This window comes from Monodon monoceros, unplaced genomic scaffold (genome assembly GCF_005190385.1).
Source record: "Monodon monoceros isolate NGI ecotype Baffin Bay Population unplaced genomic scaffold, NGI_Narwhal_1 Super_Scaffold_9, whole genome shotgun sequence".
Lineage (NCBI taxonomy): Eukaryota > Metazoa > Chordata > Mammalia > Artiodactyla > Monodontidae > Monodon > Monodon monoceros.
The window spans coordinates 22,470,695-22,497,518 of NW_021703786.1; the positions used below are offsets into that span (position 1 = coordinate 22,470,695).

General features: G+C 39.2%; 1 protein-coding gene across 4 annotated transcripts in view; it reads left to right on the forward strand.

Moving 5' to 3' along the window:
• The window catches only part of TANC2 (tetratricopeptide repeat, ankyrin repeat and coiled-coil containing 2), a 348,234-nt gene that overhangs the window by 234,557 nt on the left and 86,853 nt on the right, over nt 1-26,824 (forward strand). For all 4 annotated transcript variants that reach the window (XM_029212661.1, XM_029212662.1, XM_029212663.1 and 1 more), the window contains 2 exons: nt 18,376-18,657; nt 23,384-23,517. In XM_029212661.1, the coding sequence (XP_029068494.1) occupies nt 18,376-18,657; nt 23,384-23,517 (416 nt within the window). The remainder of the gene's footprint in view (nt 1-18,375; nt 18,658-23,383; nt 23,518-26,824) is intronic.

The window sequence follows — 26,824 nt, forward strand, 5'->3', positions numbered from 1 at the left end:
ACCAAAATTCCAGACTTCCAGAAGAAAAGCAAGTATCCAGCATAAACAATATTGTTTGTACAAACAAATTAGGCACAGTGAGCCATTCTTCTTAGTTCTTGGAATGGTGTGAATCCTCTTGAAATCCACGTTCCCAAACTTCAGTAAGGGCCAATCTTGTAAGCAGGCTTTCTAAGGGTTAGTAGTCTTAGGCCTGTTATGTTAACTCTTTTCTGCACAATAGTGTATTTCTGTTTCTCTCCTCTGAGCCTTTATGTTATTGTTGTGAGACAGTTTATTTATCTAAATGTTGTAAACCCCACCATATAAAAGTCAGTTATCTTTTAAAGAGTTGTGAAAAAAATCTTATATGTTAATCCACATAGTTCCCATTTCTGGTGCTCTTCATTTCTTTTGTCGTATTTTTCTATCTGATGTCATTTTTCTTCTGCCTAAAGGACTTCTTTTAACATTTCTTATGTTATGGGTCTGCTGGTAACTAATTATTAATTTTTTTCAGCTTTTATATGTCTGAAAATCTTTATTTCATCGTTATTTTTGAAAGATATTTTCGGTGGGTATAGAATTCCAGATTGACATGTTTTTTCTTCTCATAATTTAAAGCTTTAGGTCTACTACCTTCTCATTTGCATTGTTTTTGACAACAGATCTGCTGTCATCCTTATCTTTGTTCCTCTGTACTTAATGTGTCTTTTTATTCTGTGGCTGCATTTTTTTTCTATTTATCACTGGTTTTGAGCAAGTTGACTGTGATGTGTCTTGGTGTCATTTTCTTCATGTTTCTTGCCTTGGGGCTCATTGAGTTTCCTGGATCAGTAAGTTTATAGTTTTTGTCATATTTGGAAATTTCATAGCCATTATTTATTTAAATGTTTTTTTCTAACATCTTTATTGGAGTATAATTGCTTTACAACGGTGTGTTAGTTTCTGCTTTACAACAAAGTGAATCAGCTATACATATACATATGTTCCCATATCTCTTCCCTCTTGCGTCTCCCTCCCTCCCACCCTCCCTATCCCACCCCTCCAGGCTGTCACAAAGCACCGAGCCAATATCCCTGTGCCATGCGGCTGCTTCCCACTAGCTATCTACCTTACGTTTGTTAGTGTGTATATGTCCATGACTTTCTCTCGCCCTGTCACAGTTCACCCTTCCCCCTCCCCATATCCTCAAGTCCGTTCTCCAGTAGGTCTGCGTCTTTATTCCTGTCTTACCCCTAGGTTCTTCATGACATTGTTTTCTTAAATTCCATATATATGTGTTAGCATACGGTATTTGTCTTTGTCTTTCTGACTTACTTCACTCTGTATGACAGACTCTAGGTCTATCCACCTCATTACAAATAGCTCAATTTCGTTTCTTTTTATGGCTGAGTAATATTCCATTGTATATATGTGCCACATCTTCTTTATCCATTCATCTGATGATGGGCACTTAGGTTGTTTCCATCTTCGGGCTATTGTAAATAGAGCTGCAATGAACATTTTGGTACATGACTCTTTTTGAATTATGGTTTTCTCAGGGTATATGCCCAGTAGTGGGATTGCTGGGTCATATGGTAGTTCTATTTGTAGTTTTTTAAGGAACCTCCATACTGTTCTCCATAGTGGCTGAACCAATTCACATTCCCACCAGCAGTGCAAGAGTGTTCCCTTTTCTCCACACCCTTTCCAGCATTTATTGTTTCTAGATTTTTTGATGATGGCCATTCTGACCGGTGTGAGATGATATCTCATTGTAGTTTTGATTTGCATTTCTCTAATGATTAATGATGTTGAGCATTCTTTCATGTGTTTGTTGGCAGTCTGTATATCTTCTTTGGAGAAATGTCTATTTGGGTCTTCTGCCCATTTTTGGATTGGGTTGTTTGTTTTTTTGTTATTGAGCTGCATGAGCTGCTTGTAAATTTTGGAGATTAATCCTTTGTCAGTTGCTTCATTTGCAAATATTTTCTCCCATTCTGAGGGTTGTCTTTTGGTCTTGTTTATGGTTTCCTTTGCTGTGCAAAAGCTTTGAAGTTTCATTAGGTCCCATTTGTTTATTTTTGTTTTTATTTCCATTACTCTAGGAGGTGGGTCAGAAAGGATCTTGCTGTGATTTATGTCATAGAGTGTTCTGCCTATGTTTTCCTCTAAGAGTTTGATAGTTTCTGGCCTTACATTTAGGTCTTTAATCCATTTTGAGCTTATTTTTGTGTATGGTGTTAGGGAGTGATCTAATCTCATACTTTTACATGTACCTGTCCAGTTTTCCCAGCATCACTTATTGAAGAGGCTGTCCTTTCTCCACTGTACATTCCTGCCACCTTTATCAAAGATAAGGTGTCCATATGTGTGTGGGTTTATCTCTGGGCTTTCCATCCCATTCCATTGATCTATCTTTCTGTTTTTGTGCCAGTACCATACTGTCTTGATTACTGTAGCTTTGTAGTATAGTCTGAAGTCAGGGAGCCTGATTCCTCCAGCTCCTTTTTTCGTTCTCAAGATTGCTTTGGCTATTCGGGGTCTTTTGTGTTTCCAAACAAATTGTGAAATTTTTTGTTCTAGTTCTGTGAAAAATGCCAGTGGTAGTTTGATAGGGATTGCATTGAATCTATAGATTGCTTTGGGTAGTAGAGTCATTTTCAGAATGTTGATTCTTCCAATCCAAGAACATGGTATATCTCTCCATCTATTTGTATCATCTTTAATTTCTTTCATCAGTGTCTTATAATTTTCTGCATACAGGTCTTTTGTCTCCTTAGGTAGGTTTATTCCTAGATATTTTATTCTTTTTGTTGCAGTGGTAAATGGGAGTGTTTTCTTGATTTCACTTTCAGATTTTTCGTCATTAGTATATAGGAATGCCAGAGATTTCTGTGCATTAATTTTGTTAAATACGTTTTTTTGTCCTCCACCTTTAAGGACTCCAGTTACACCTATACTTAACCACTTGGAGTTGTCCCACAGTTCACAGATGTTCTTTTTATTTTTTTAAATAATTTTTTTATGTTTATCTCTTTTTTCTCTGTGTATTTCATTTTGCATTGTTTTTTTTGTTTGTTTTTTTTTGCGGTACGTGGGCCTCTCACTGTTGGGGCCTCTCCCGTTGCGGAGCGCAGGCTCCGGACGCGCAGGCTCAACGGCCATGGCTCATGGGCCCAGCCGCTCCGCGGCATGTGGGATCCTCCCGCACCGGGGGCACAAACCCTTGTCCCCTGCATTGGCAGGTGGACTCTCAACCACTGCGCCACCAGGGAAGCCCTTGCATTGTTTTTATTACTGTGTCTTCAAGGTTACTCATCTTTTCTTTTGTAATGTCAGATTTGTCCCAAATCCCATCTAGTGTATTTTTCATTTCTGATGTTTTTTTCTGTAGAAGCACAACGTGGGTCTTTTGTATCTTCCCTGTCCCTTTTGAACAGATAGAATATAGTCGTGGTTTTAATACTTTTCTCTGCTAATTCTAACATCTGGGTCAGTTCTGGGTCAGTTTCGGTTGATTGGTTTTTCTCCTACTTATGGCTCATATTTTCCTGCTTCTTTCTGCTTGCCTGATAATCTTCATTTGGATGCCAGACATCGGGAGTTTTACCTTATCGAGTGTTGGATATTTTTGTATTCCTATAAATATTCTTCAGCTTTTTTCTGGAATGTGACTTATTTGGAAACAGTATGATCAATTTTGGGTCTTGCCTTTAAAATTTGTTGAGTAGAACCAGAACAATATTTACAGGTCTCATTATTCTATACGACTGAGTCAAGGTCTTCCTGGATTTATCCAATGTCCTGTGCATTGTGAGGTTTTCCATTCTGGCTGATAGGAGCAGGCACTATTCCTGGCCCAGTGTAAGCTGCAGATACTCTTGTCTCCAATCCTCATACTTGTGCTAATCACTATCCTGCTGATTACTCAAGGGTTACTCCCCACAGGTCTCCAGAATTATTTCTGTACAGCTCTCTCCTTTCCAGTACTCTGTTCTTTGAACAGTGGCTGCCTTGGTCTCCCTGGATTCTCAGCTCAGTCTACTCAACTAAGGGAGTCTGCCAGAATCTGACTGGGCTCTGTCTCCCTCCATAGTGGTCTGAAAATTTTCTCAAAGTTGTGAGTGGGCATAGGGTTTACCTCATTTGTTTTTCATCTCTCAGGGATTACTATTTTTCATTACCTGTGTCTAGTGTCTTGAAAACCGTCATTTCATATACTTTGTCTAGAGCTTTATATGTTTGTTCTGGAGTTGTTTTAGGTGGGAGGGCAAATCTAGTCCTTGTTTCTCCTTCGCCAGAAGTGGAAATTCATGTCAGATTTTTAAAAAGAAAATTATAGATGAAATGAACCAGAGCATCAACCCATCTCTCCTTAGAAAATGACTGGCTTGAGAGTTAGAATTGGGTTTTCTGTAAGCTAAAATACATACTTATAATGATGAAGAAAAATATGGTTATTATTTGCACAGAATAAATCCCACATGTCACATTAGCAAGACTTTAGTTACTAAGTGGATATGTGTGACTTCAGCCTTCTCAGTAACTTTTCTAAAAGAAAGGAAAACTAGTCTTTAAAAAAGTATATCCTGTCCTCTCTGGACACTAGTTCTAAGGCACATTTTCTCCCTTCCCCCAGCTTCCTGTAGGAATATGATTGTTTGTGTCTTGGCCAGCATCCAGGCCTTGCCTGTGATGTGTACAGAGCTTCGAAAATAACAGTTTTTCTTCCCTGAATGTCTTGTTACTTAATGGCCCTCTTGTTTATGACAGAAGCCTTTAAACAGGAATTTATCCTTGAAAGGTGTCAAACAAATGATTCATTTCTTTTTATTATAATATGGTTCAAGTGATTTTCAAAGACTTTGGTTTGTATCCTATAACTGTCTTCCTGTAGCCCTGCTGTCCTACCAAAGCCAAGTCTATAAACATTTCCCTGCAGTTAAGAATGGAAAATTCATATTCACTGTTTTCATTCACTAATTCATTTATTAAATGTTATTAAATGTACATACCCTGTGACAAGAACTGTCCTAGTTAATAAGGACTTACTAGGTTGGGTGATTGTGGTAGGGTAAGTTGATGAGATATGAGGGTAGAAGTGTAGGGGCTGAAATGATTATATCAGATACATATCATTGATGACTGTATACAGGAGGGATGTGTGGAATGCAAAGTTATTCATTAAAAGCTTGTTTAAGTACATGGTAAAAAGCAAGAGATGTTGAGAATCTGAACTATACGACTGTCATTCATTGAGGATTAACTAGCTTCTGAACTACAAACTTAATGTACATTTTCTTGTTTAGCCTTATGAGATAGATGTTCGTATTATCCTCATTTTACAGATAACAAAACTGAGGCTTAGAGTAATCTGGCAACACCTCCAAAGATTATATCATTTTGAGTAACAGTGGAATGGGAAAAGAAAACAGGAATTATATCTGGGAGATATTCCTCAAGAATAATTGATAGGACCTGTGACAAATTAGATGTAAAGGTCAAGAAAGAAGAAATCCTGGTGAGTCCCAAGTTACTGTCTTGGGAGACCAGGCAGGTGATGATATTTCATTAACTGAGATGATGAATGGAAAATAAAGACTAGGTTAAGGTGAGTGAGAAAATAACTTTAGTTCTAAACATTTTAAGTTTGAGATATCTATTGGAAATCCACATAGATAACTCTTGTAAATTGCTGGAAATGCTATACAGGAGTTTAGGAATGGGATCTGGAACAGATATATAAACCATCACCACTTAGATGGTTATAAAAGCCATCAGTCTGTTCCTTTGAGATTACCCAGGGAGATCATGAAGAAGAAAAAAATAATAAAATATAGAACCTAAGATTGGCAATATTTTAGGGATGGGCAGAAGAGGAGGAATCATTAAAGATATATCAGGAAGAGAGGACCAAAAAAAGAACTAGAAGAAAGTGTTATTATGTAAAGCCCAAGAACAGAATGTATTTCAAAAAGTGGGGATTCATTAGAAGTGTTAAATACTAAAGCATGGTTAACTATAAAGACTGAAAATAATTCATTGGACTTAAAATTTAGAAAGTCTTTAGTGTTATTACCTAAAACAATTTCAACAGAGTAACATGGGAGGAAGCCAGGCTAGGATGAGTTACTGCTGTGGAAGTGAAGATGGCAAGCATGGCCCTTTCAAAATGTTGCAGGGGGGTGGGGGTGAAAGGGAGAAGGGACATAAGTCAGAAACTCAAAGGGATGAGGGCTCCAAGAGAGCCAGTATGTTCTCAATATCCTTTTCATTATGTTTGTTTTAAATAAATGTGTGTGGGAGGGAGGTGATTATGTTACACTGGATTCTTTTTTGGCTTGATCGTGTGGATAGTAGTAGCAGCTACCAGAGTTAACCAGCAGACTCTGTCCTAGGCACACTACATGCATTAACTCATTTTAATCCTCACATGTCATGGTTATCCCTGTTTTAAAGATAAGGAAAACTGAGATACCAAGAACATAAGTCACTATCCTAAGGTCGCACAGCCCATAAGTAACAGAGACTGGATGCAAGCTGAAGCATCCTGGCTCTGAGTCCACGGTTTTACCCACCCTGCTCTCTATGTTTCCCTGCTCACCCAAAAAGTGACTCTGCTTTATTTAATCTTTTTTTTTTTTTTAAACAGAAGTTATCTGGAATGAACATTTCTCAAGCTATTATCTTTAGATTGTTTTCTAGGACCTGCTTCAAATTGCTTTACATTCTTCCAAAACTCATTTCCTGGGGTAGGAGTACCTGCCGATTGTGGTCCTATTCCTTAGTGCCATAAATAAGGAACAGATCCTAAAGAGATTTGACTCTTGTAAATGGAATAATGAGCCTTCTAGAAACTCAGTAGACAAATGAGCCCTGCCTTGGTTTAATAAATATACTTGAGAAAAAAATAAGCATGTTTTTTGACTTACGTTTGGCACTAAAGTGATACCAGGTTTTGTCTGAAGAACATGTTTTTATCCTCTGCTCTGTGTAGGGAATAGCATACATGGCCTGAACCCTAAGAATAAGCCTGAAATTATCTTTTGTTCTGAGGAACAGAGGTACTTCCAGGCTAGGCTGTGCAGCCATAATGGAAGAATGTGAGGAAATACAACTCTGCTCCTGTTTGCACCAGACCTTTGTCTGTATTACACACACCCTTTCTTCTGCCAGTCCTGTGACTGACTTCTTTTAAGATGATTCATAGTTGTTTTCCATGAGTAAATAAGCTTTAGTCTAAATCCAGTTAGAGCTCTTTTGCCCCCACTTCCCCTTCCCCTTCCCCTTTTCCTCTTGCTGCAGCTGTTTATATTTGCATTTGGACGAGCTGGTCTGTTAGCCTTAACGCACTTTTGTTTGTTTTTTAAATGTTTACACTTTGCCATAGTTAAAGAAAGGTCAGTTTTCTCTATAAGCCTAGATATATAATTATTTGTATTAATGGTCTCACAGAGACTGTTTCCTAGAGAGCATTCATTTGTCTGTCACAAGCCTAATTTGCATTGAAGAGATGCACACACAGATCTGAGTCTTGAGTGGTTATTAAATTTCTTTAAAAAACTGCCTTCCAAAGCTTGTCTTATTTGTATACCCTGTTGGAATGTTTTTCCTCTTTGTGTATTTTTCTTCAACACTTTACTAGGAAAATTTTTGGATATACCCCAAAAAAGGACAATTTTACAGTAAACCCTCGTTTACTTGCCTTGATTATATCATTAATATTTTATTATTTTTATCACATATCTATCTATCTGCCCATCTCTTTAACCACGCATCATTTTTTACAAATTTCAAAGTAAATTCCAGATGTCAGTATACTTTGGAATATTTTGAGAAGGATGGGATGGTGTTCCCGTTCTGTTGCCACCCTGGGACTGCCACTTCTTGGGTGCCAGGGGTAAGAAGACCACATCTGTTACTAAATATATGGATTAGCTCATCTTTTATCCCTTGGCTCAGCTATAGTTGCAGTGGTCATTTCTCACTGGATTATTTCAGTGGTTTCTGCCTTAGAAAATCTCTTGGAAGCCAGTGGATATCCTAAACAAAGAAGCATTTATTTAGGAATATGAACTCCACAGAGGGTATTCATTACCTTCGTGTTTCACAGTGCAGGCCAAAGTGCCTTCTTGTTCGTATGCCCTAAATTTATTGTTGGTGCATAGGAGGTATGGCTTTCTTTTATCATATTGATCTGACAAAAGCATTAGATTCTGAGGTACAGAAATTGTTTCTAGGCTGTTCTTGGTGTCTACAGTTGTTTTACCATATGGTGCTGGGCTAATTTTGTCTGTTCTTCCCTTGAGGCTTTTGTAAATTGATTACATTTTTAGAAAAATTTTAAAATAACTTTTTAAAATGTCAAAGCTTTCTCAGTAGAATAAAATATGATGAGAGATTACATCAACATGAGAACAAGTTATCTTAATAGAGTTTTTCTCAAAAACTTCAGCATTTAAGTTGAATCTTTACTTATCCCATATTATAAATTGGCACCGCTCATATTCATGAAACCCCCTTTTGATGCAAAATGTTAAGTAATCTTGGACCTGAAGAGATAGGTCTGTTAGTTTAGAAAGCAACTGAGTGTCTCAGAAGCTCTTCTCTCTCTGGAAGGTCAAGCATGCAATTCCTAAAGGGGAGCACAGGAGAGGTGAAGGAGAAAGAAGCTAGCCTAGCCAGTCAGCTAAGTCTACTCAATTCTGGTCATCAGTGGTATAACTCATGACCAGATTTCAGACTTAATAGTGACATCCTATAGAGCAGCAACATAAAATAATAGAAAAAAACTGAATTTTGGAGTCAAAATTAGGTTTTGATTCTAGTCCTGAAACCAGCTGTGTGACCTTAGATCTCTCTAGGCCTAATTACACTTACCTCAAACCAATTGATCTATTTTCTCCTTCCTCGCTGTGAGTCCTGTGACTGCTCAGCCAGAGCTCAGCATGTCTTGCTGAGTGTCTGCCCACGAAGGGCACTCAGATACCCAGGAACCCCCCTGCATGGTTAGCAGCCCCCTACTATCAAGTGACATTATGGAAAATGGAGTAAGGAGCTCCAAGAATCAGTCCCTCCACTGAAGCAAGTCTGACAGAACTCTAGAGTTTTTCAGAACTCTAGAATTGCTAAGCAAAGCAAGAAAAGCAGATTATGAAACAGTATCTATAGTATGATTTTTATCTTAAAAATAAGTATGTATAATACAGACAAAACTCGGGGAAAAAAGAAGTGAATTGTGCGGGGCTTCCATGGTGGCGCAGTAGTTAAGAGTCCGCCTGCCAATTCAGGAGACACAGGTTCGAGCCCTGGTCCAGGAAGATCCTACATGCCGCAGAGCAAAAAAGCCTGTGCATCAAAACTACTGAGCCTGCGCTCTAGAGCCCACGAGCCACAGCTACTGAGCCCATGCACCACAACTGCTGAGCCCATGTGCCATGATTACTGAAGCCCACATGCATAGAGCTCGTGCTCCCAACAAGATAAGTCACCACAATGAGAAGCCTGCGCACCACAACGAAGAGTAGCCCCCGCTCGCCACAACCAGAGAAAGCCCGCATGCAGCAATGAAGACCCAATGCAGCCAAAAATTAAATAAATAAAATAAAATAAATTAATTAAAATAATTTATTTTAACTAAATAAATTGTTTTTAAAGTGCATTGTGTTTCTCTCTAGCCAATGGGAGTAAAATTATTATTTTGTTTATCGGCTATTCCTAAATTTTCTGTAGTGAGTATGTATTACTTCCATGTAAAAAAGCAGAAGTAAAATAGAACAGTTTGGCAGTTTCTCAAAAAGCTGAAACATAGAGTTTCCATATGACCCAGCAATACCTCTCATAGACATATACCCAAGAGAACTAAAAACATATGTACATAAAAACTTGTACTTGGGAGGACCTTCAAGATGGTGGAGGAGTAAGACATGGAGATCACCCTTCTCCCCACAGATACATCAAAAATACATCTACATGTGGAACGACACTTACAGAACACCTACTGAACGCTGGCAGAAGACCTCAGACTTCCCAAAAGCCGTGTGGCTGACTGGGTCTTGGTACTCCGGCCAGGTGCTGGGCCTGAGCCTCTGAGGTTGGAAAGCCGAGTTCAGGACATTGGTCCACCAGAAACCTCCTGGCCGCTCATCATATCAATTGGCAAGAGGTCTCCCAGAGATCTCCATCTCAATGCTAAGACCCAGCTCCACTCAACGACCAGCAAGCTACAGTACTGGACACCCTATGCCAAACAACTAGCAAGACAGGAACACAACCCCACCCATTAGCAGAGAGGCTGCCTAAAATCATAGTAAGTTCACAGATACCCCAAAACACACCACTAGATGTGGTCCTGCCCACCAGAAAGACAAGATCCAGCCTCATCCACCAGAACACAGGCACTAGTCCACTCCACCAGGAAGCCTACACAACCCACTGAACCAACCTTACCCACTGGGGGCAGACACCAAAAACAACAGGAACTACAAACCTGCAGCCTGTGAAAAGGAGACCCCAAATACAGTAAGTTAAGCAAAATGAGAAGACAGAGAAACACACAGCAGATGAAGGAGAAAGGTAAAAACCCACCAGACCAAACAAAAGAAATAGGCAGTCTACCTGAAAAAGAATTCAGATTAATGATAGTAAAGATGATCCAAAATCTTGGAAATAGAATGGAGAAAATACAAGAAACTTTTAACAAGGACCTAGAAGAACTAAAGAGCAAACAGACAATGATGAACAACACAATAAATGAAATTAAAAATTCTCTAGAAGGAATCAGTAGAATAACTGAGGCAGAGGAACAGATAAGTGACCTGGAAGATACAATAGTGGAAATAACTACTGCAGAGCAGAATAAAGAAAAAAGAATGGAAAGAACTGAGGACAGTCTCAGAGACCTCTGGGACAACATTAAACGCACCAATATTCAAATTATAGGGTCCCAGAGGGACTGAGAAAATATTTGAAGAGATTATAGTTGAAAACTTACCTAATATGGGAAAGGAAATAGACAATCAAGTCCAGGAAGTGCAGAGAGTCCAATACAGGATAAATCCAAGGAGAAACATGCCAAGACACATACTAATCAAACTATCAAAAATTAAATGCAAAGAAAAAATACTAACAGCAGCAAGGGAAAAGCAACAAATAACATATAAGGGAATCTCCATAAGGTTAACAGCTGATCTTTCAGCAGAAACTCTGCAAGCCAGGAGGGAGTGGCAGGACATATTTAAAGTCATGAAAGGGAATAACCTACAACCAAGATTGCTTTACCCGACAAGGATCTTGTTCAGGTTCGACAGAGAAATTAAAACCTTTACAGACAAGCAAAAACTAAGAGAATTCAGCACCACCAAACCAGCTTTACAACAAATGCTAAAGGAACTTCTCTAGGCAGGAAACACAAGAGAAGGAAAAGACCTACAATAACAAACCCAAAACAATTAAGAAAATGGTAATAGGAACAAACATATCAATAATTACCTTAAATGTAAATGGATTAAATGCTCCAACAAAAAGACATAGACTGGCTGAATGGATACAAAAACAAGACCCATATATATATTGTCTACAGGAGACCCACTTCAGACCTAGTGGCACATACAGACTGAAAGTGAGGGGATGGAAAAAGATATTCCATACAAATGGAAATCAAAAGAAAGCTTGAGTAGCAATTCTCATATCAGACAAAATAGACTTTAAAATAAAGACTGTTACAAGAGACAAAGAAGGGCACTACATAATGATCAAGGGATCAATCCAAAAAGAAGATACAACAGTTGTAAATATTTATGCACGCAACATAGGAGCACCTCAATACATAAGGCAAATGCTAACAGCCATAAAAGGGGAAGTCGACAGTAGCACAGTCATAATAGGGGACTTTAACACCCCACTTTCACCAATAGATCATCCAAAAAGAAATTAAATAAGGAAACACAAGCTTTAAATGACACATTCAACAACATGGATGTAATTGACATTTAGAGGACACTCCATCCAAAAACAACAGAATACACTTTCTTCTCAAGTGCTCATGGACCATTCTCCAGGATAGATCATATCTTGGGTCACAAATCAAGCCTTGGTAAATTTAAGAAAATTGAAATTGTATCAAGTATCTTTTCTGACCACAACACTGAAAGACTAGATATCAATTACAGGGAAAAAAAACCTGTTAAAAATACAAACACATGGAGGCTAAACAATACACTACTAAATAACCAAGAGTTCACTGAAGAAACCCAAGAGGAAATCAAAAAATACCTAGAGACAAATGACAACAAAAACACGATGATCCAAAACCCGTGGGATGCACCAAAAGCAGTTCTAGGAAGGAATTTTATAGCAATACAATCCTACCTCAAGAAACATCTCAAATAAACAACTTAACCTTACACCTAAAGCAATTAGAGAATGAAGAACAACAACAGCAACAAAAAACCCATGTTAGCAGGAGGAAAGAAATCATAAAGATCAGATCAGAAATGAAAAAGAAATGAAGGAAATGATAGCAAAGATCAATAAACTAAAAGCTGGTTCTTTGAGAAGATAAATATAATTGATAAACCATTAGCCAGACTCATCAAGAAAAAAGACTCAGATCAATAGAATTAGAAATGAAAAAGGAGAAGTAACAACTGCCACTGCAGAAATACAAAGGATCATGAGAGATCACTACAAGCAACTATATGCCAATAAAATGGACAACCTGGAAGAAATGGACAGATTCTTAGAAAAGTACAACCTTCCGAGACTGAACCAGGAAGAAATAGAAAATATAAACAGACCAGTCACAAGCAGTGAGATTGAAACTGCGATTAAAAGTCTTCGGCAGGGCTTCCCTGGTGGCACAGTGGTTGAGAGTCCGCCTGCCGATGCAGGGGACACGGGTTCGTTCCCCGGTCTGGGAAGATTCCACATGCCGCAGAGCGGATGCGCCCGTGAGCCATGGCCGCTGAGCCTGCGCATCCGGAGCCTGTGCTCCGCAACAGGAGAGGCCACAGCACTGAGAGGCCCGCGTACCACAAAAGAAAAAAAAAATCTTCCGCAAACCAAAGCCCAGGACCGGATGGCTTCACAGGCGAATTCTATCAAACATTTAGAGAATAGCTAACACCTATCCTTCTCAAACTCTTCCAAAATATAGCAGAGGGAGGAACACTCCCAAACTCATTCTATGAGGCCACCATCACCCTGATACCAAAACCAGACAAAGATGTCACAAAAAAAGAAAACTACAAGCCAATATCACTGATGAACATAGATGCAAAAATCCTCAGCAAAATATTAGCAAACAGAATCCAACAGCACATTAAAAGAATCATACACCATGATCAAATGGGGTTTATCCCAGGAATGCAAGGATTATTCAATATATGTAAATCAATCAATGTGATACACCATATTAACAAATTGAAGGATGAAAACCATATGATCATCTGAATAGATGCAGAAAAAGCTTTCGACAAAATTCAACACCCATTTATGATAAAAGCCCTCCAGAAAGTAGGCCTAGAGGGAACTTACCTCAACATAATAAAGGCCATATATGACAAACCCATAGCCAACATCGTCCTCAATGGTGAAAAACTGAAACCATTTCCACTAAGATCAGGAACAAGACAAGGTTGCCCACTCTCACCACTACTGTTCAGCATAGTTTTAGAAGTTTTAGCCATAGCAATCAGAGACAAAAAAGAAATTAAAGGAATCCAAATCGGAAAAGAAGAAGTAAAACTGTCACTCTTTGCAGATGACATGATACTATACATAGGGAATCCTAAAGATGGTACCAGAAAACTATTAGAGCTAATCAATGAATTTGGTAGAGTAGCAAGATACAAGATTAATGCACAGAAATCTCTTGCATTCCTATACACTAATGATGAAAAATCTGAATGAGAAATTAAGGAAACACTCCCATTTACTATTGCAACAAGAAGAATAAAATACCTAGGAATAATCCTACCTAAGGAGACAAAAGACCTGTATGCAGAAAACTATAAGACACTGATGAAAGAAATTAAAGATAATAGAAACAGATGGTGAGCTATACCATGTTCTTGGATTGGAAGAATCAACACTGTGAAAATGACTCTACTACCCAAAGCAATCTACAGATTCAGTACAATCCCTATCAAACTACCAATGGCATTTTTCACAGAACTAGAACAAAAAAATTCACAATTTATATGGAAACACAAAAGACCCCGAATAGCCAAAGCAATCTTGAGAAAGAAAAACGGATCTGGAGGAATCAGGCTCCCTGACTTCAGTCTATACTACAAAGCTACAGTCAGCAAGACAGTATGGTACTGGCACAAAAACAAATATATATCAGTAGAATAGGATAGAAAGCCCAGAGATAAACCCACACACATATGGTCACCTTATCTTTGATAAAGGAGGCAAGAATATACAATGCAGAAAAGACAACCTCTTCAATAAGTGATGCTGGGAAAACTGGACAGCTACATGTAAAAGAATGAAATTAGAACACTCCCTAACACTGTATACAACAATAAACTCAGAATGGACTAAAGACCTAAATGTAAAGTCAGACACTATAAAACTCTGAGAGGAAAACATAGGCAGAACACTCTATGACATAAATCGCAGCAAGATCCTTTTTGACCCACCTCCTAGAGTAATGGAAATAAAAATAAAAATAAACAAATGGGAGCTAATGAAACTTAAAAGCTTTTGCGCAGCAAAGGAAACCATAAACAAGACAAAAAGACAACCCTCAGAATGGGAGAAAGTATTTGCAAATGAAGCAGCTGACAAAGGATTAATCTCCAAAATATACAAGCAGCTCATGCAGCTCAATATCCAAAAAACAAACAACCCAATCCAAACATGGGCTTAAGACCTAAATAGACATCTCTCCAAAGAAGATACACAGATTGCCAAGAAGCATATGAAAGGATGCTCAACATCACTAATCATTAGAGAAATGCAAATCAGAACTACAATGAGGTATCATCTCACACTTGTCAGAATAGCCATCATCAAAAAATCTACAAACAATAAATGCTGGAGAGGGTGTGGAAAAAAGGGAACCCTCTTGCACTGTTGGTGGGAATGTAAATTGATACAGCCACTATGGAGAGCAGTATGGAGGTTCCTTATAAAACTAAAAATAGAACTACCATACGACTGAGCAATCCCACTGCTGCGCATATACCCTGAGAAAACCATAATTCAAAAAGAGTCATGTACCAAAATGTTCATTGCAGCACTATTTACAATAGCCAGGACATGGAAGCAGCCTAAGTGTCCATCAACAGATGAATGGATAAAGAAGATGTGGCACATATATACAATGGAAGATTACTCAGCCATAAAAAGAAACGAAATTGAGTTATTTGTAGTGAGGTGGAAGGACCTAGAGTCTGTCATACAGAGTGAAGTACGTCAAAAAGAGAAAAACAAATACCATATGCTAACACATATGTATGGAATCTAAAAAAAAAAATGGTTCTGAAGAACCTAGGGGCAGGACAGGAATAAAGACTCAGACGTAGAGCATGGACTTGAGGACATGGGGAGGGGGAAGGGTAAGCTGGGACGACGTGAGAGAGTGGCATGGACATACATACACTACCAAATGTAAAACAGATAGCTGGTGGGAAGCAGCCACATAGCACAGGGAGATCAGCTTGGTGCTTTGTGTCCACCTAGAGGGGTGGGATAGGGAGGATGGGAGGGAGACGCAAGAGGGAGGCGATATAGGGATATATGTATATGTGTAGCTGATTCACTTTGTTTTACAGCAGAAATTAACACACCATTGTAAAGCACTTATACTGCAATAAAGATGTTTTTAAAAATTAGTCATTAATTTTAAAAAAGAAAAAGAAGAAACTTGTAAATGAATGTTCATAGTAGCATGATTCATAATAGACAAAAAGTGGAAACAACCCAAATTTTTATCAGCTGGTAAATGGGACAAACAAAATGTGATATATCCATATAATGGAATATTGTTCAGCAGTAAAAAGGATGAAGTAATGATACATGCTACAACATGGATGAACCGGAAAAACATGCTAAGTGAAAGAAGCCAGACACAAAAGGCCCTATATCATATGATAATATATATGTGAACTGTCTTGAATAGGCAAATCTGTAAAGACAGAAATTCTCTGGTTGCCAGGGGCTGGGGGAAATGGACACTAGAGAGTGACAGCTAATGGGTGTGTGGTTTTTTGGGGGGCAATGATGGAAATGTTCAGGAATTAAATAGTGATGTTTGCAACTTTGTGAATATACTAAAAATCACCAAATTGTATTCTTTAAAAGGGTGAATTTTATGGCATGTGAGGCTCAATAAAATAATGTTTAAGAAAAAAGAGAATCTATTTAGCTAAGACACTAGAATTAAGAATATTTTTAGCAAGTTAAAGTCTAATTTTTCACTTAATTCTGTAATTATATATGTATTTTAAAAGAGTACACTTTGATAAGGAGATGTGAATCAGGAAATTATAAGTAACCATGTAGGTGTATCTCCACAGCCTTTTTTTTTTTTTAGTGAAAATTTGGGACATTTTAAAACTTACATAGGAAACAGTTTGCTTCTATTATTAGAGTTTGGCTTTATATTTTTAATTTTTGTACTACTTTTGGAATTGTTACTTTTTTTTTTTTTTTTTTTGCGGTACGCGGGCCTCTCACTGTTGTGGCCTCTCCCGTTGCGGAGCATAGGCTCTGGACGCGCAGGCTCAGCGGCCATGGCTCACGGGCCTAGCCGCTCTGTGGCATGTGGGATCTTCCCGGACTGGGGCACGAACCCGTGTCCCCTGCATCGGCAGGCAGACTCTCAACCACTGCGCCACCAGGGAAGCCCTGGAATTGTTACCTTTTTGAAAATGCTCAGCTATCATTCTAATGGCTTTCAGACAGTTTTAAATGAGTGTTTACATGAAGTGTGCTTGTGTGTGTTTTTCGAATAAGCTGCCATCTCCAGATCCCAATTTATAATGTATAAGTGGTTTAAGTATGTTCTAGAGTAATATATACTAATTATACTAATAGATACTAATGCTAATAGATCTGATTTCCCCCTTTATGATTTCCCTTTCTCCTGTCCTCGTTCCCTTCCCACCCCTGGACTTTATTCTTCAAAATATAAAATGGGGTGAGCGTGTAATACCTTGTTTTTAATTAATTCTTTCAGTAAGCATTTATTTAGCATCTACTGTGTGTCAAGGTACTGTGCTAAGGTAAATGATACAGAAAATGAACTTTTAAAAAATAAATAATAAAATGAAAAGAAAAGATACATCTAGAACTACTCTTGAAACAGTTAAAAAGGGAATTCCCTGGCGGTCCAGTGGTTAGGATTCCGGGCTTTCACTGCTGGGGGCCCAGGATCGTTCCCTGGTCGGGGAACTAAGATCCCACAGGCCACACGGCGTGGCCCAAAAAAAAAAGAAAGAGTTATGAAGGCATTTAACTCAGATAAGGGAGGTCAAGCAGGACTTGTTTTACCATCAATGTAATTAGAAGATTGATCATTGAAACCAGGTTATATCTATTATGCGTTTTTAGAGAGCAAGTAGAACTCATGCTTGGTTGGCCCTTAGCACATCTCACAACTACATAAGCACAGAAAAAAATCCCGAGAAAAGCAATAGGGATTTGTCCTCAAGACATGTGTGTGTAAACCAGAAATCTTTTTTTTTTTTCAGTTGGCATGAATACAAGCATTACAGGTGCAGAGACATTAAATGAACATTTGGTTTCTGCTTCCTTGACTGCTTAACATATTGAAAACCTTTTAAACCATCACAGTTTTCAGGGGTTTGCTTCCCTTAATATACTTACTAGATTTTTAAAAACTATCATTGTGAACTTAAAGGAATTACTGTTTTTATAGGTATTTTTAAAGACACAAGTTCTCTTTACATTGCTTTCTACAGGACTGACGCTGTAAGCCATCCCGATTCCCTGCCACACCCCAGCCTCTCCCCCAGAAACTCCAACCCTGCATCTCCCCACAATCCAACATTTTGAAGGTTATCCCCAGGCATAGAAGGAGGCCTTAAGAACCCTGCATTTTGTTACTTTTGCATCCATCTTGATTGCCGGTGCCTGGGCCATCTCCATTGCTTAATAATTTTGAATATCACCCTGACTTTCTGCCTATAACATAAATTATTACTGTTTTAACTATGCTCGTGTTCTGCCAGCTACAGTATCAAATAGCTCTAGCTCATGTGCCATTGCTTATCTGTGTAGAACCAAAATTCAGAGTTTTATTATTTTCTGAATAACCCAGAATACCATCATACTATAACTCCCAGTAGTCTCCTAAACCATACTGGTATTTTTGTTTATTTCTCTCAATGTTGATGGTTTGGCCTAAGGTCTGTGTTCTCTTATTGTCCCTTCCAGTTCGCTTTGCACCTTACAGGCCTCCAGATATCTCCCTGAAGCCGCTGCTCTTTGAAGTGCCCAGCATCACTACAGAGTCAGTGTTTGTTGGCCGGGATTGGGTTTTCCATGAAATAGATGCTCAACTTCAGAGTTCAAATGCCAGCGTGAACCAAGGAGTAGTGATCGTGGGAAACATTGGGTTCGGCAAAACCGCCATCGTCTCCAGACTGGTGGCCCTCAGCTGCCATGGAACACGGATGAGACAGATCGCCTCAGACAGCCCACATGCCTCCCCCAAACGTATGTATCCCTTTTTAAAGAACTCCATGTGGTGGGATAGGGAGGGTGGGAGGGAGACACAAGAGGGAGGAGATATGGGGATATATGTAAATGTATAGCTGATTCACTGTGTTATAAAGCAGAAACTAACACACCATTGTAAAGCAATTATACTCCAATAAAGATGTTAAAAAAAAAAAACACTAAAAAAAATTTTTTTTAATAACTCCATGTTTCATTGCTCTGAAATTTTTTCCGGCATCTTTGTATTAAGTCTTACATCCTTTCATTTTCTGATCTGCAAAACCTGACTGGCACGTGAGGACCATTAACTCAGAGTCGAGGGAAAGAATGTAATACTCTGTTGACATTTAACCCACATATCCAACAGTCACCTGAGAGTGACTGAAAAAACCTCTCTCAGAGTAAATGTATGCCTCTTCCCTCCTGACTGTCTGGCTGGTCTGTCCTTTGGATAATGACTACAGCAATTGCCTATAAGAGCTTGTTTGCCTCCATCACTGTCAGCTTTTGCTCAGCCTGTGTGCAGGCTTCCTGTTCACACCGGCACAATCTGTTTGCGGCCTTCATTTCCTTGCGATCGATGTCAGTGTTGCACTGCTTGGGCTTGAACTTCATTGTGTCCTTGAAGGGTTTCTCCTGCTTCTGTGTGAAAAGATGCTGAGATCTCATATGTATTTATGCTTCTTTCATCACAGGCAGGTGCAGCTTAATGATCGCCATCAGGATCCTGTTTATTTGTTTTTAAAATACTTATATGGTCCTTAGTACCAGGCACTCTCTAAGAGCTTAACAAACATTAATTCATCCAACCCTCTTTTCTCTTTCAGAGAGGTAGTTCCTGTTATCTTCCTTTCACAGATAAGTGGTTTGAGGCTCAGAGAGGTTAAGTAAGCCTCCCAGGTTTCGTAGCCAGTAAATAGTGAAACTAGAATTTGAGCCTAAGCAGCCTGGTTTCAGAGGCCAGTGTCATCCATTTTGCTGTGCTCCCTCTCCTTATTGATGGAACTCACTTGAGTAAAGGAGATAAAAAGAAATGTATAGGGGTTCTTCCTATACACACTATATGTATCGAACCAGTCTACCTGGCTTCTGCTAGTTGTAAGAAAACAAAAAGAAACTCTTGCCCTGCTAGTCCAAATCAATAATCTAGCTCACCGCAGATTTGCAGACAGCAACCACTAGAAATGGTTTGTTTGGGATCATAGCATTGTAGTTACAGAGTCTAGCACGGTGCTGTGGGAACTCAACAGGAACTCACTGAACACCTTCCAAACATCCTGGCTTCCTGTTGAAATTAATTCCTGTTTCATGTTGTTAAGTAGGCAGACTGCCTCTGGTAAACTTATGGATATCTGACACGTAGAAGAACTAGTGTCTAGAAAGAAAACTGGTTGGATCAAGAGTCCCATTTGCCAGGGTATGGTAAGAATTGGTATGGAAGAATTCATGTCTTAAGAGCAGCATCATGCTTAGTTTCTGGATTAAGTTTATCTGAGGTAGATTGGCATAATGTCATGGGAGTCAAGAGCCCATAGTTTGGCTCCAGCGCTCAAACTTACTATACTTTGTAACCTTGAGAATTTTACTTTAATTCTTTAGACCTTGGTTTTTGTCATCTGTAAAATAAGTCAGTGGGATTAGGTGATCTTTAAGATTCATTCCTATACTAAAATTCTGTGATTCTAAGACGTCTGCATGGTTGAAAGTAACTTTCCATACCTATTCCAGTATTTTCGTTAGAGTGCTTAGCTTAAATATCCCGCCAGACAACTTCTTATCTGAGTAATCCAAGAGGTTAACTATTTGAGTGTGTCAGAAAGAAAACCAGCTAGGTAATAGTCTCTCTGACTCCTCTATATATCAATCACTGTTGCAGATAACAGATGGTAGAATCATGGCTCAAGGGCAAGAAGAGCTGCTTTCTCTGAAAGCAAAGGTGCCTGGAAGTGCCCCCTCAAAGCCTGGGAGAGCAGGAGTTAATAGAAAACAGCCCATGTGCTCCCCAAAGCAGAGGTCCTTTAAAGATAGTTCATTAAGTTATTCTCTAACATCCGTTGCCTTTTACCTCCAGAGAAACTCTAAAAATACCCCATTCATGTGATAAATGTCCACATGTCAAGACTATAGATTTGGCCTGATAGTTAACTTAGAAAACTTGAAAAGGTGTTAAAGGGGATCGAGTATGTGGTTATATATTTATCAGAACTACACAGAACCAGCATTGCCTTGTTGTAATTTGATGTAATAATTTTTGTTGTCCGCTTTGATGTCCAAACTACATTCCACCTCTGCCATCTTAGCCGAACCACTTAAGAATGGTCAAGAATAAGTGGTTGATGTCATTTACTGGTATTTAAATATTAACTCTGAAAAACAAAATCAACTCTTGAAGTTACCCCAATAGCTACACACATCTGTAAACTTTTCATTTTCTGTTATGCAAATGATTAATAATAAAATCTAACTTCAGTTTGTTCTAGAACTGGCTCTCATTAAATTTTCTAGTTTTGAGGACAAATGTTTTGTCTTTCTTGTATTATCCTCACGAGGTTTTGGTTAAAGTTTTTCAAGTATTAGCGCTCAAAAATGTTACTTTTTTAAAAAAAAAATCAGTGATCTGTATGTTTCTATTTTATATTTGTTATTTCTGTAAACAAATATGAACTGAATATATCTTAACCAATTTAAAGATATTTCTTTGAGAAAAAAAAAAAAGAATAAGTGGTTGATAAAGAACAAGCTGTTTTTCGGCATTGATCTGTTACTTTATGAGCCAGCACTGAAAATGTTACTGGCAGTAGCAGAATTTTTTTCATTAGTGAATAAGAATGATGTCTTATCGAGAGAGAGTTGGCTTAATGTTTTACAGTTTAATTTACATTCAGCTTTGATAGGTGTATTTGGGATCCCACTGGCCTTCCCAACCTTAAGTCAGTGATGCAGTTGTAGTAGTAATGAAAATAGGTGGAAGATTATTGGAGCTCCCCACCTCCGTTTCTGCATCCTGTGTCATTCTTTCTTCTGTCCGTCACTCCTCCACGCTGAGCAGCGCTGCTGTGGAAGACATGAGCAGTCGAGCCTGCAGCACTGCATTGCCTGGCTCTGTCCTTCCCCCACAGACACCCAGCCCCCAGCCGCCCCCTCCTTGTCATTTCCCTGGGAAGGCACAGAGAAGCTGTCAAGGCAGGCACTAGCCTGTCATCTTGCTGTCCACCTACACCCCGTCCCAAACCCGACTCCCCCATCAATCTCTACCGTCACCACCCACCCCGCAACACACACGTACAGAGAACGGAAACATTTTGTGAAAATGGACCTGTTGTGTAATCCAGGCATTGTTACATTAACTGCAAGTGTACTCAGTACAGTAGTTAGGGAAGTTCGGGCTAATTACAAGACTGTATTTTCCTATCACTGAAAGCCTGAGGGTAGTTACTGTTTGGATTTGACATTTGCCAACAGCTGCCATGCCCCCAAATAGCTGTTCAGTGAGTAACCCCTCCCCTCCCCACTCTGCTCATTCCAGAAGTCTGTGTTGCCGGTTCGCTGTGCACACTGACTGCTCCTCCCTGTTAACTTTTATTTCTACTGTTCTCTGAATACCAAGCGGAAAGTAAAGACACCCAGACAAAAAGGAGGGCCTCTCCAAAAGGGAACAGACAGAAGGTACTCAGACACTAATTACCCACAAAACCAGATAAGGGGGAATGGGGTGGACAGAGGGAGTGAACAACAGGCATGAATCCGTGACAGTCACTGAACTTTACTGCGCACACTTCTTCAGTCGTTTTCACTGCCGTCTCCCACACCTGCCCCCCTACAGTTTATTCAGAGCTCTATGCAGTGGCCAGGGAATTTACTTTGCCAGTTGGATGGAAGAAGTCTCAATTAAGTCCTACTGGTAGGGAGTTAAATGAGAACTATTTTCCCCTATTTCTTCTCCTTTTCAGTAGTTATTGACCATCAAATAACAGTCTACTTATTGTGTACCCATTTTTAAAATATGGTCTGCATTTATAGAGTCTGTAATTTCTAGTAGTAGTTAAGATGTTACCTAAATAACATGAACGCATGGAATTTTTAAAAAACAGCTTTATTAAGCTACAATTCACGTACCGTATAATTCACCCGTTTAAATGGTTCAATTCACTGCTTTTTACTGTAGTCACTCAGCTGTGCAGCAATCACCATAATCTTAGAACTTTTTCATTCCCCCCTAAAAGAAAGCCCATGCCCATTAGCAGTCAGTCTTCATTTCCCCCCTAAATCCCTATCTCTACCCCTAGGTAACCACTAATCTGCCTCTTGTCCCTATGGATTTCCGTATTCTGGGCATTTCAAATAAATAGAATCGTATACTATGTGGTCTTTTGTAACTGACTTCTTTGAGTGAGTGTAACATTTCAAGGGTTATCCATGTTGTAACATATATTGGTATTTCATTTCTTTTTATTGTTGAGTAATGTTCGACTGTGAGGCTGTACCATCTTTTATCCATTCATCAGTTGATGGGCATTTGGGTTGTTTCCGTTTTGGGGCTATTATGAATCTTGCTTCTCTGAACATTTGTGTACAAGTTTTTGCGTGGACATATGTTTTTAATTCTCTTGGGTACATACCCCTAGGAGTAGAATTGCTGGATCAAAGAACAAATGGGATTTAACCAGTCTTTCTTTAGAGTTTTATGATTATCTCATGCAAACATCTCATCTTTTTAATACAGATATGGATGCCAACAGAGAGCTGCCACTCACACAGCCACCTTCAGCCCACTCATCCATCACCAGTGGAAGCTGCCCAGGAACTCCAGAAATGCGGAGGCGGCAGGAGGAGGCCATGCGGAGACTAGCCTCGCAGGTACAATAGGATTCTCAGGTTGTGGGCATGCTAGTTCCATTTTAACATCAAGGGGGCAATGGTAGGCAGACCCCTGGCAAAGTGAACAAAAGTATGTACAGGTGGACCATGAGAACATGGATAAAAGTTTCTCTCTCTTTGCTGTTCCTAGAAAAATACTTTGTTATTATGGAATCAGAACCTTATTGTTGGAAAGGCCCTTAGAAATAACCAAAGTCACACAATGAATAGATAAGGAAATTGAGACTCAAAGAAGTTGTATGATTTACCCAAGATCACAGTATAAGTAATCAATAGCTTTGTATTTTCATTCCTAGCTCAAAACTCTTCCTGCTATACCACACTATCCATAACTTCTTTATATGTTTGCATTTTAATTTTCTATTTTTATCAAAGTAACATATATACATAGTTTAGGAAATCAAATAATGTTCAAAGACTTATAATAAAAACCAGAAATTCTTTTCCCCTCCTGAGCCCACCCTCTCCCCAAAGGCAGCTACTTTCAACATTTGGAGATGTTTCTCTGATCTTCACCTCCATGTTTCTACATAATATTCATATACTGCTATAACTTTTTTGATCAGTTTTGTACATTATCTATTGCTTCTTATTATGGATGTTGAGAATGTTAGCTCTTTCACCTTCCTTCTTCCCTCTACCATCTCAGTACAGTTATATCATGATTTTAGTCTGAATCCATGTTACAGTATTTTCAGTGTTAATACTACACAAATATGGTTCACTGTGGAACCAAGGATAACATTTTCTTCTTGAGCAGTTTTGTTTTTCCTGGGTTATGAAATGCCTCATTGTAAAGTTTGCTTATGTTTCTTCAAAACTATGGCTGTCATTCCATAAGCCTTAATGCTTTGTAAAATGCCTTTCAATACAGTTTTCCACATCAGTTACATTCCCCCCCACCCCCCATCCCTGGAAATCCTAGAGCTCTCCATCGAGCTAATCTGGACCTAGGATGCTCTCAAGTCTTACCACCTACTTGTTATCCTGGAAATTCCTGTTACTTCCCTTTTGTGTTTGATCCCATGTCATTGTCTTTCTTGATTGTATTCCTTATTTTGACGGAGCACGTCCTCTGGTAGCTTCCTAAGAAAGAATGCATAGGAGGTAAGTTTTTTGAGACTTAATGGTCCTAAAAGCATCTTTATTCCATTCTCATACATTACTCTTTGTTTGACATAATTCTAGGTTAAAAATTATTTTCCCTCAGAATTTTGAAGGCATCCATCTTGAACTTCCAGTATTACTATTAAATAATATGGTACTATTCTTATTCCTAATTCTTTATATATACCTTTTTTCTCTCCAGAAGCTTTTAGAACCTTTTTTTTTTTTTTTTTTTTTTTGCGGTACGCGGGCCTCTCACTGTTGTGGCCTCTCCCATTGCGGAGCACAGGCTCCGGACGCGCAGGCTCAGCAGCCATGGCTCACCGGCCCAGCCGCTCCGTGGCATGTGGGATCTTCCCAGACCGGGTCACGAACCCATGTCCCCTGCATCGGCAGGAGGACTCTCAACCACTGCGCCACCAGGGAAGCCCAGAATCTTCTTTTTATCACCACTGTTCTTGGGTCTTTTTTTCATATTCTGTTGGTACCTAGTGAGCCCTGGAGATATTTTTTGATTCAGGGAAATGCTTTTGTAGTATTTATTGAAAATTTTCTCACCACCACTTCCTCTGTTTTCTCCTTCTACAACTCCTTTTAGTCAAAAATTAGATTTCCTATATTGTTACTCTTCTTAACTTTTCTGTTTCCTATTTGTTTTATCCACTTTTAGGAGATTTCCTCAACATTACCTTTCAATCCTTTCACAAAAAAATTTTTGGCTATCATAGTTTTAATTTCCAATAGGTCTTTATTTCCCCCAGTTGTTCCCTTCTTTTTTTTTTAATTGAGTTTTTTTTTTTTTTTTTGGCTGCATTAGGTCTTCGTTGCTGCACGCAGGCTTTCTCTAGTTGCAGCAAGCAGGGGCTACTCTTCGTTGCGGTGCACGGGCTCCTTATTGCGGTGGCTTCTCTTGTTGCGGAACACGGGCTGTAGGTGCACGGGTTTCAGTAGTTGTGGCGTGTAGACTCAGTAGTTGTGGCTCACGGGCTCTGGAGCACAGGCTCAGTAGTTGTGGCGCACTGGCTTAGGTGCTCCGTGGCATGTAGGATCTTCCCAGACCAGGGTTCAAACCCGTGTCCCCTGCATTGGCAGGTGGATTCTTAACCACTGTGCCACAAGGGAAGCTGAGATTTTTTTTTTTTTTTTTTTTTTAGTTTAGTTTTTGGCAGCACTGCATGGCATGTGGTATCTTAGTTCCCTGACCAGGGATTGAACCCAAGCTCCCTGCATTGGAAGCACAGAGTCTTAACCACTGGACCACCAGGGAAGTCCCTGTACCCCTCTTTTTTATAGCATACCGTTTTTGTTTTATAGATGTAGTATGTTCTCTTATCTCTTCCTTAATAGTTAGGCACCAAAAAACTGATGGAAGCTTGTATATATGGAGAGCTTAACTATAGAGCATTAAGATGACCCACCAGCCTTTATGGGAAAACCCAAAAGTCAGTGTCCATAAGTTTTTTCCTTGCACTGTTCTAGCAAAGAATCCACCAATTTCCTGGAGGGTGTATAACCTGGTCACCAACATTCTGGAGCTAGTAGAAGGTGGCGGAGTTTCATCATTTAGGCTGCAGCCTTTTACCTAAGCCCCTTGTTTTCAGTCCTGCACCTGATCCTCACCTACTCTATGTCTCCTAAGCCTAGATTCTCTGCTTTAGTTTCTCTAGTGATTTTAATTTCTCTTTCCTGTGGGTTTTGGGGAAGGTAGTCACCTGGCTGGGCAGGATAGGGGTGGATATCTGGGAATCTAACTGCTCTTTATATAAACTTCAAATAGTTTCTGTGTTTGCAACTTCCTTCCTCACCCCCATCTTCCATAGTACCTGGTGCTTCTAACTCCTATGCTTTTCTGAGGTTTGACAGATGATTTGGCTCAATCCTGTTGTTAACCCCAGCAGGCATTTGTTTCACCTTCTTCTGCCTGTTAGGTGGTTTAATCCTACATCCACTTTCCATCTTTATGTATTATAATCTAAGATTAGAGATAGATATTCCTAATCAATGGAGTTTGCATTTCTGTTTCTTATTCTCCTTATTTTTGAGGATTTTAAGGAGAAGTATAGAGCGCAGAATGCCTGTCTCCAGTATTTAAAGAAATCTCTTGGCATGGTTAATTAGTAATGAGGAACAGGGAGCCATCTTCAATGTCATAAGGTTCTAATTTCCTCATAGAAATCCT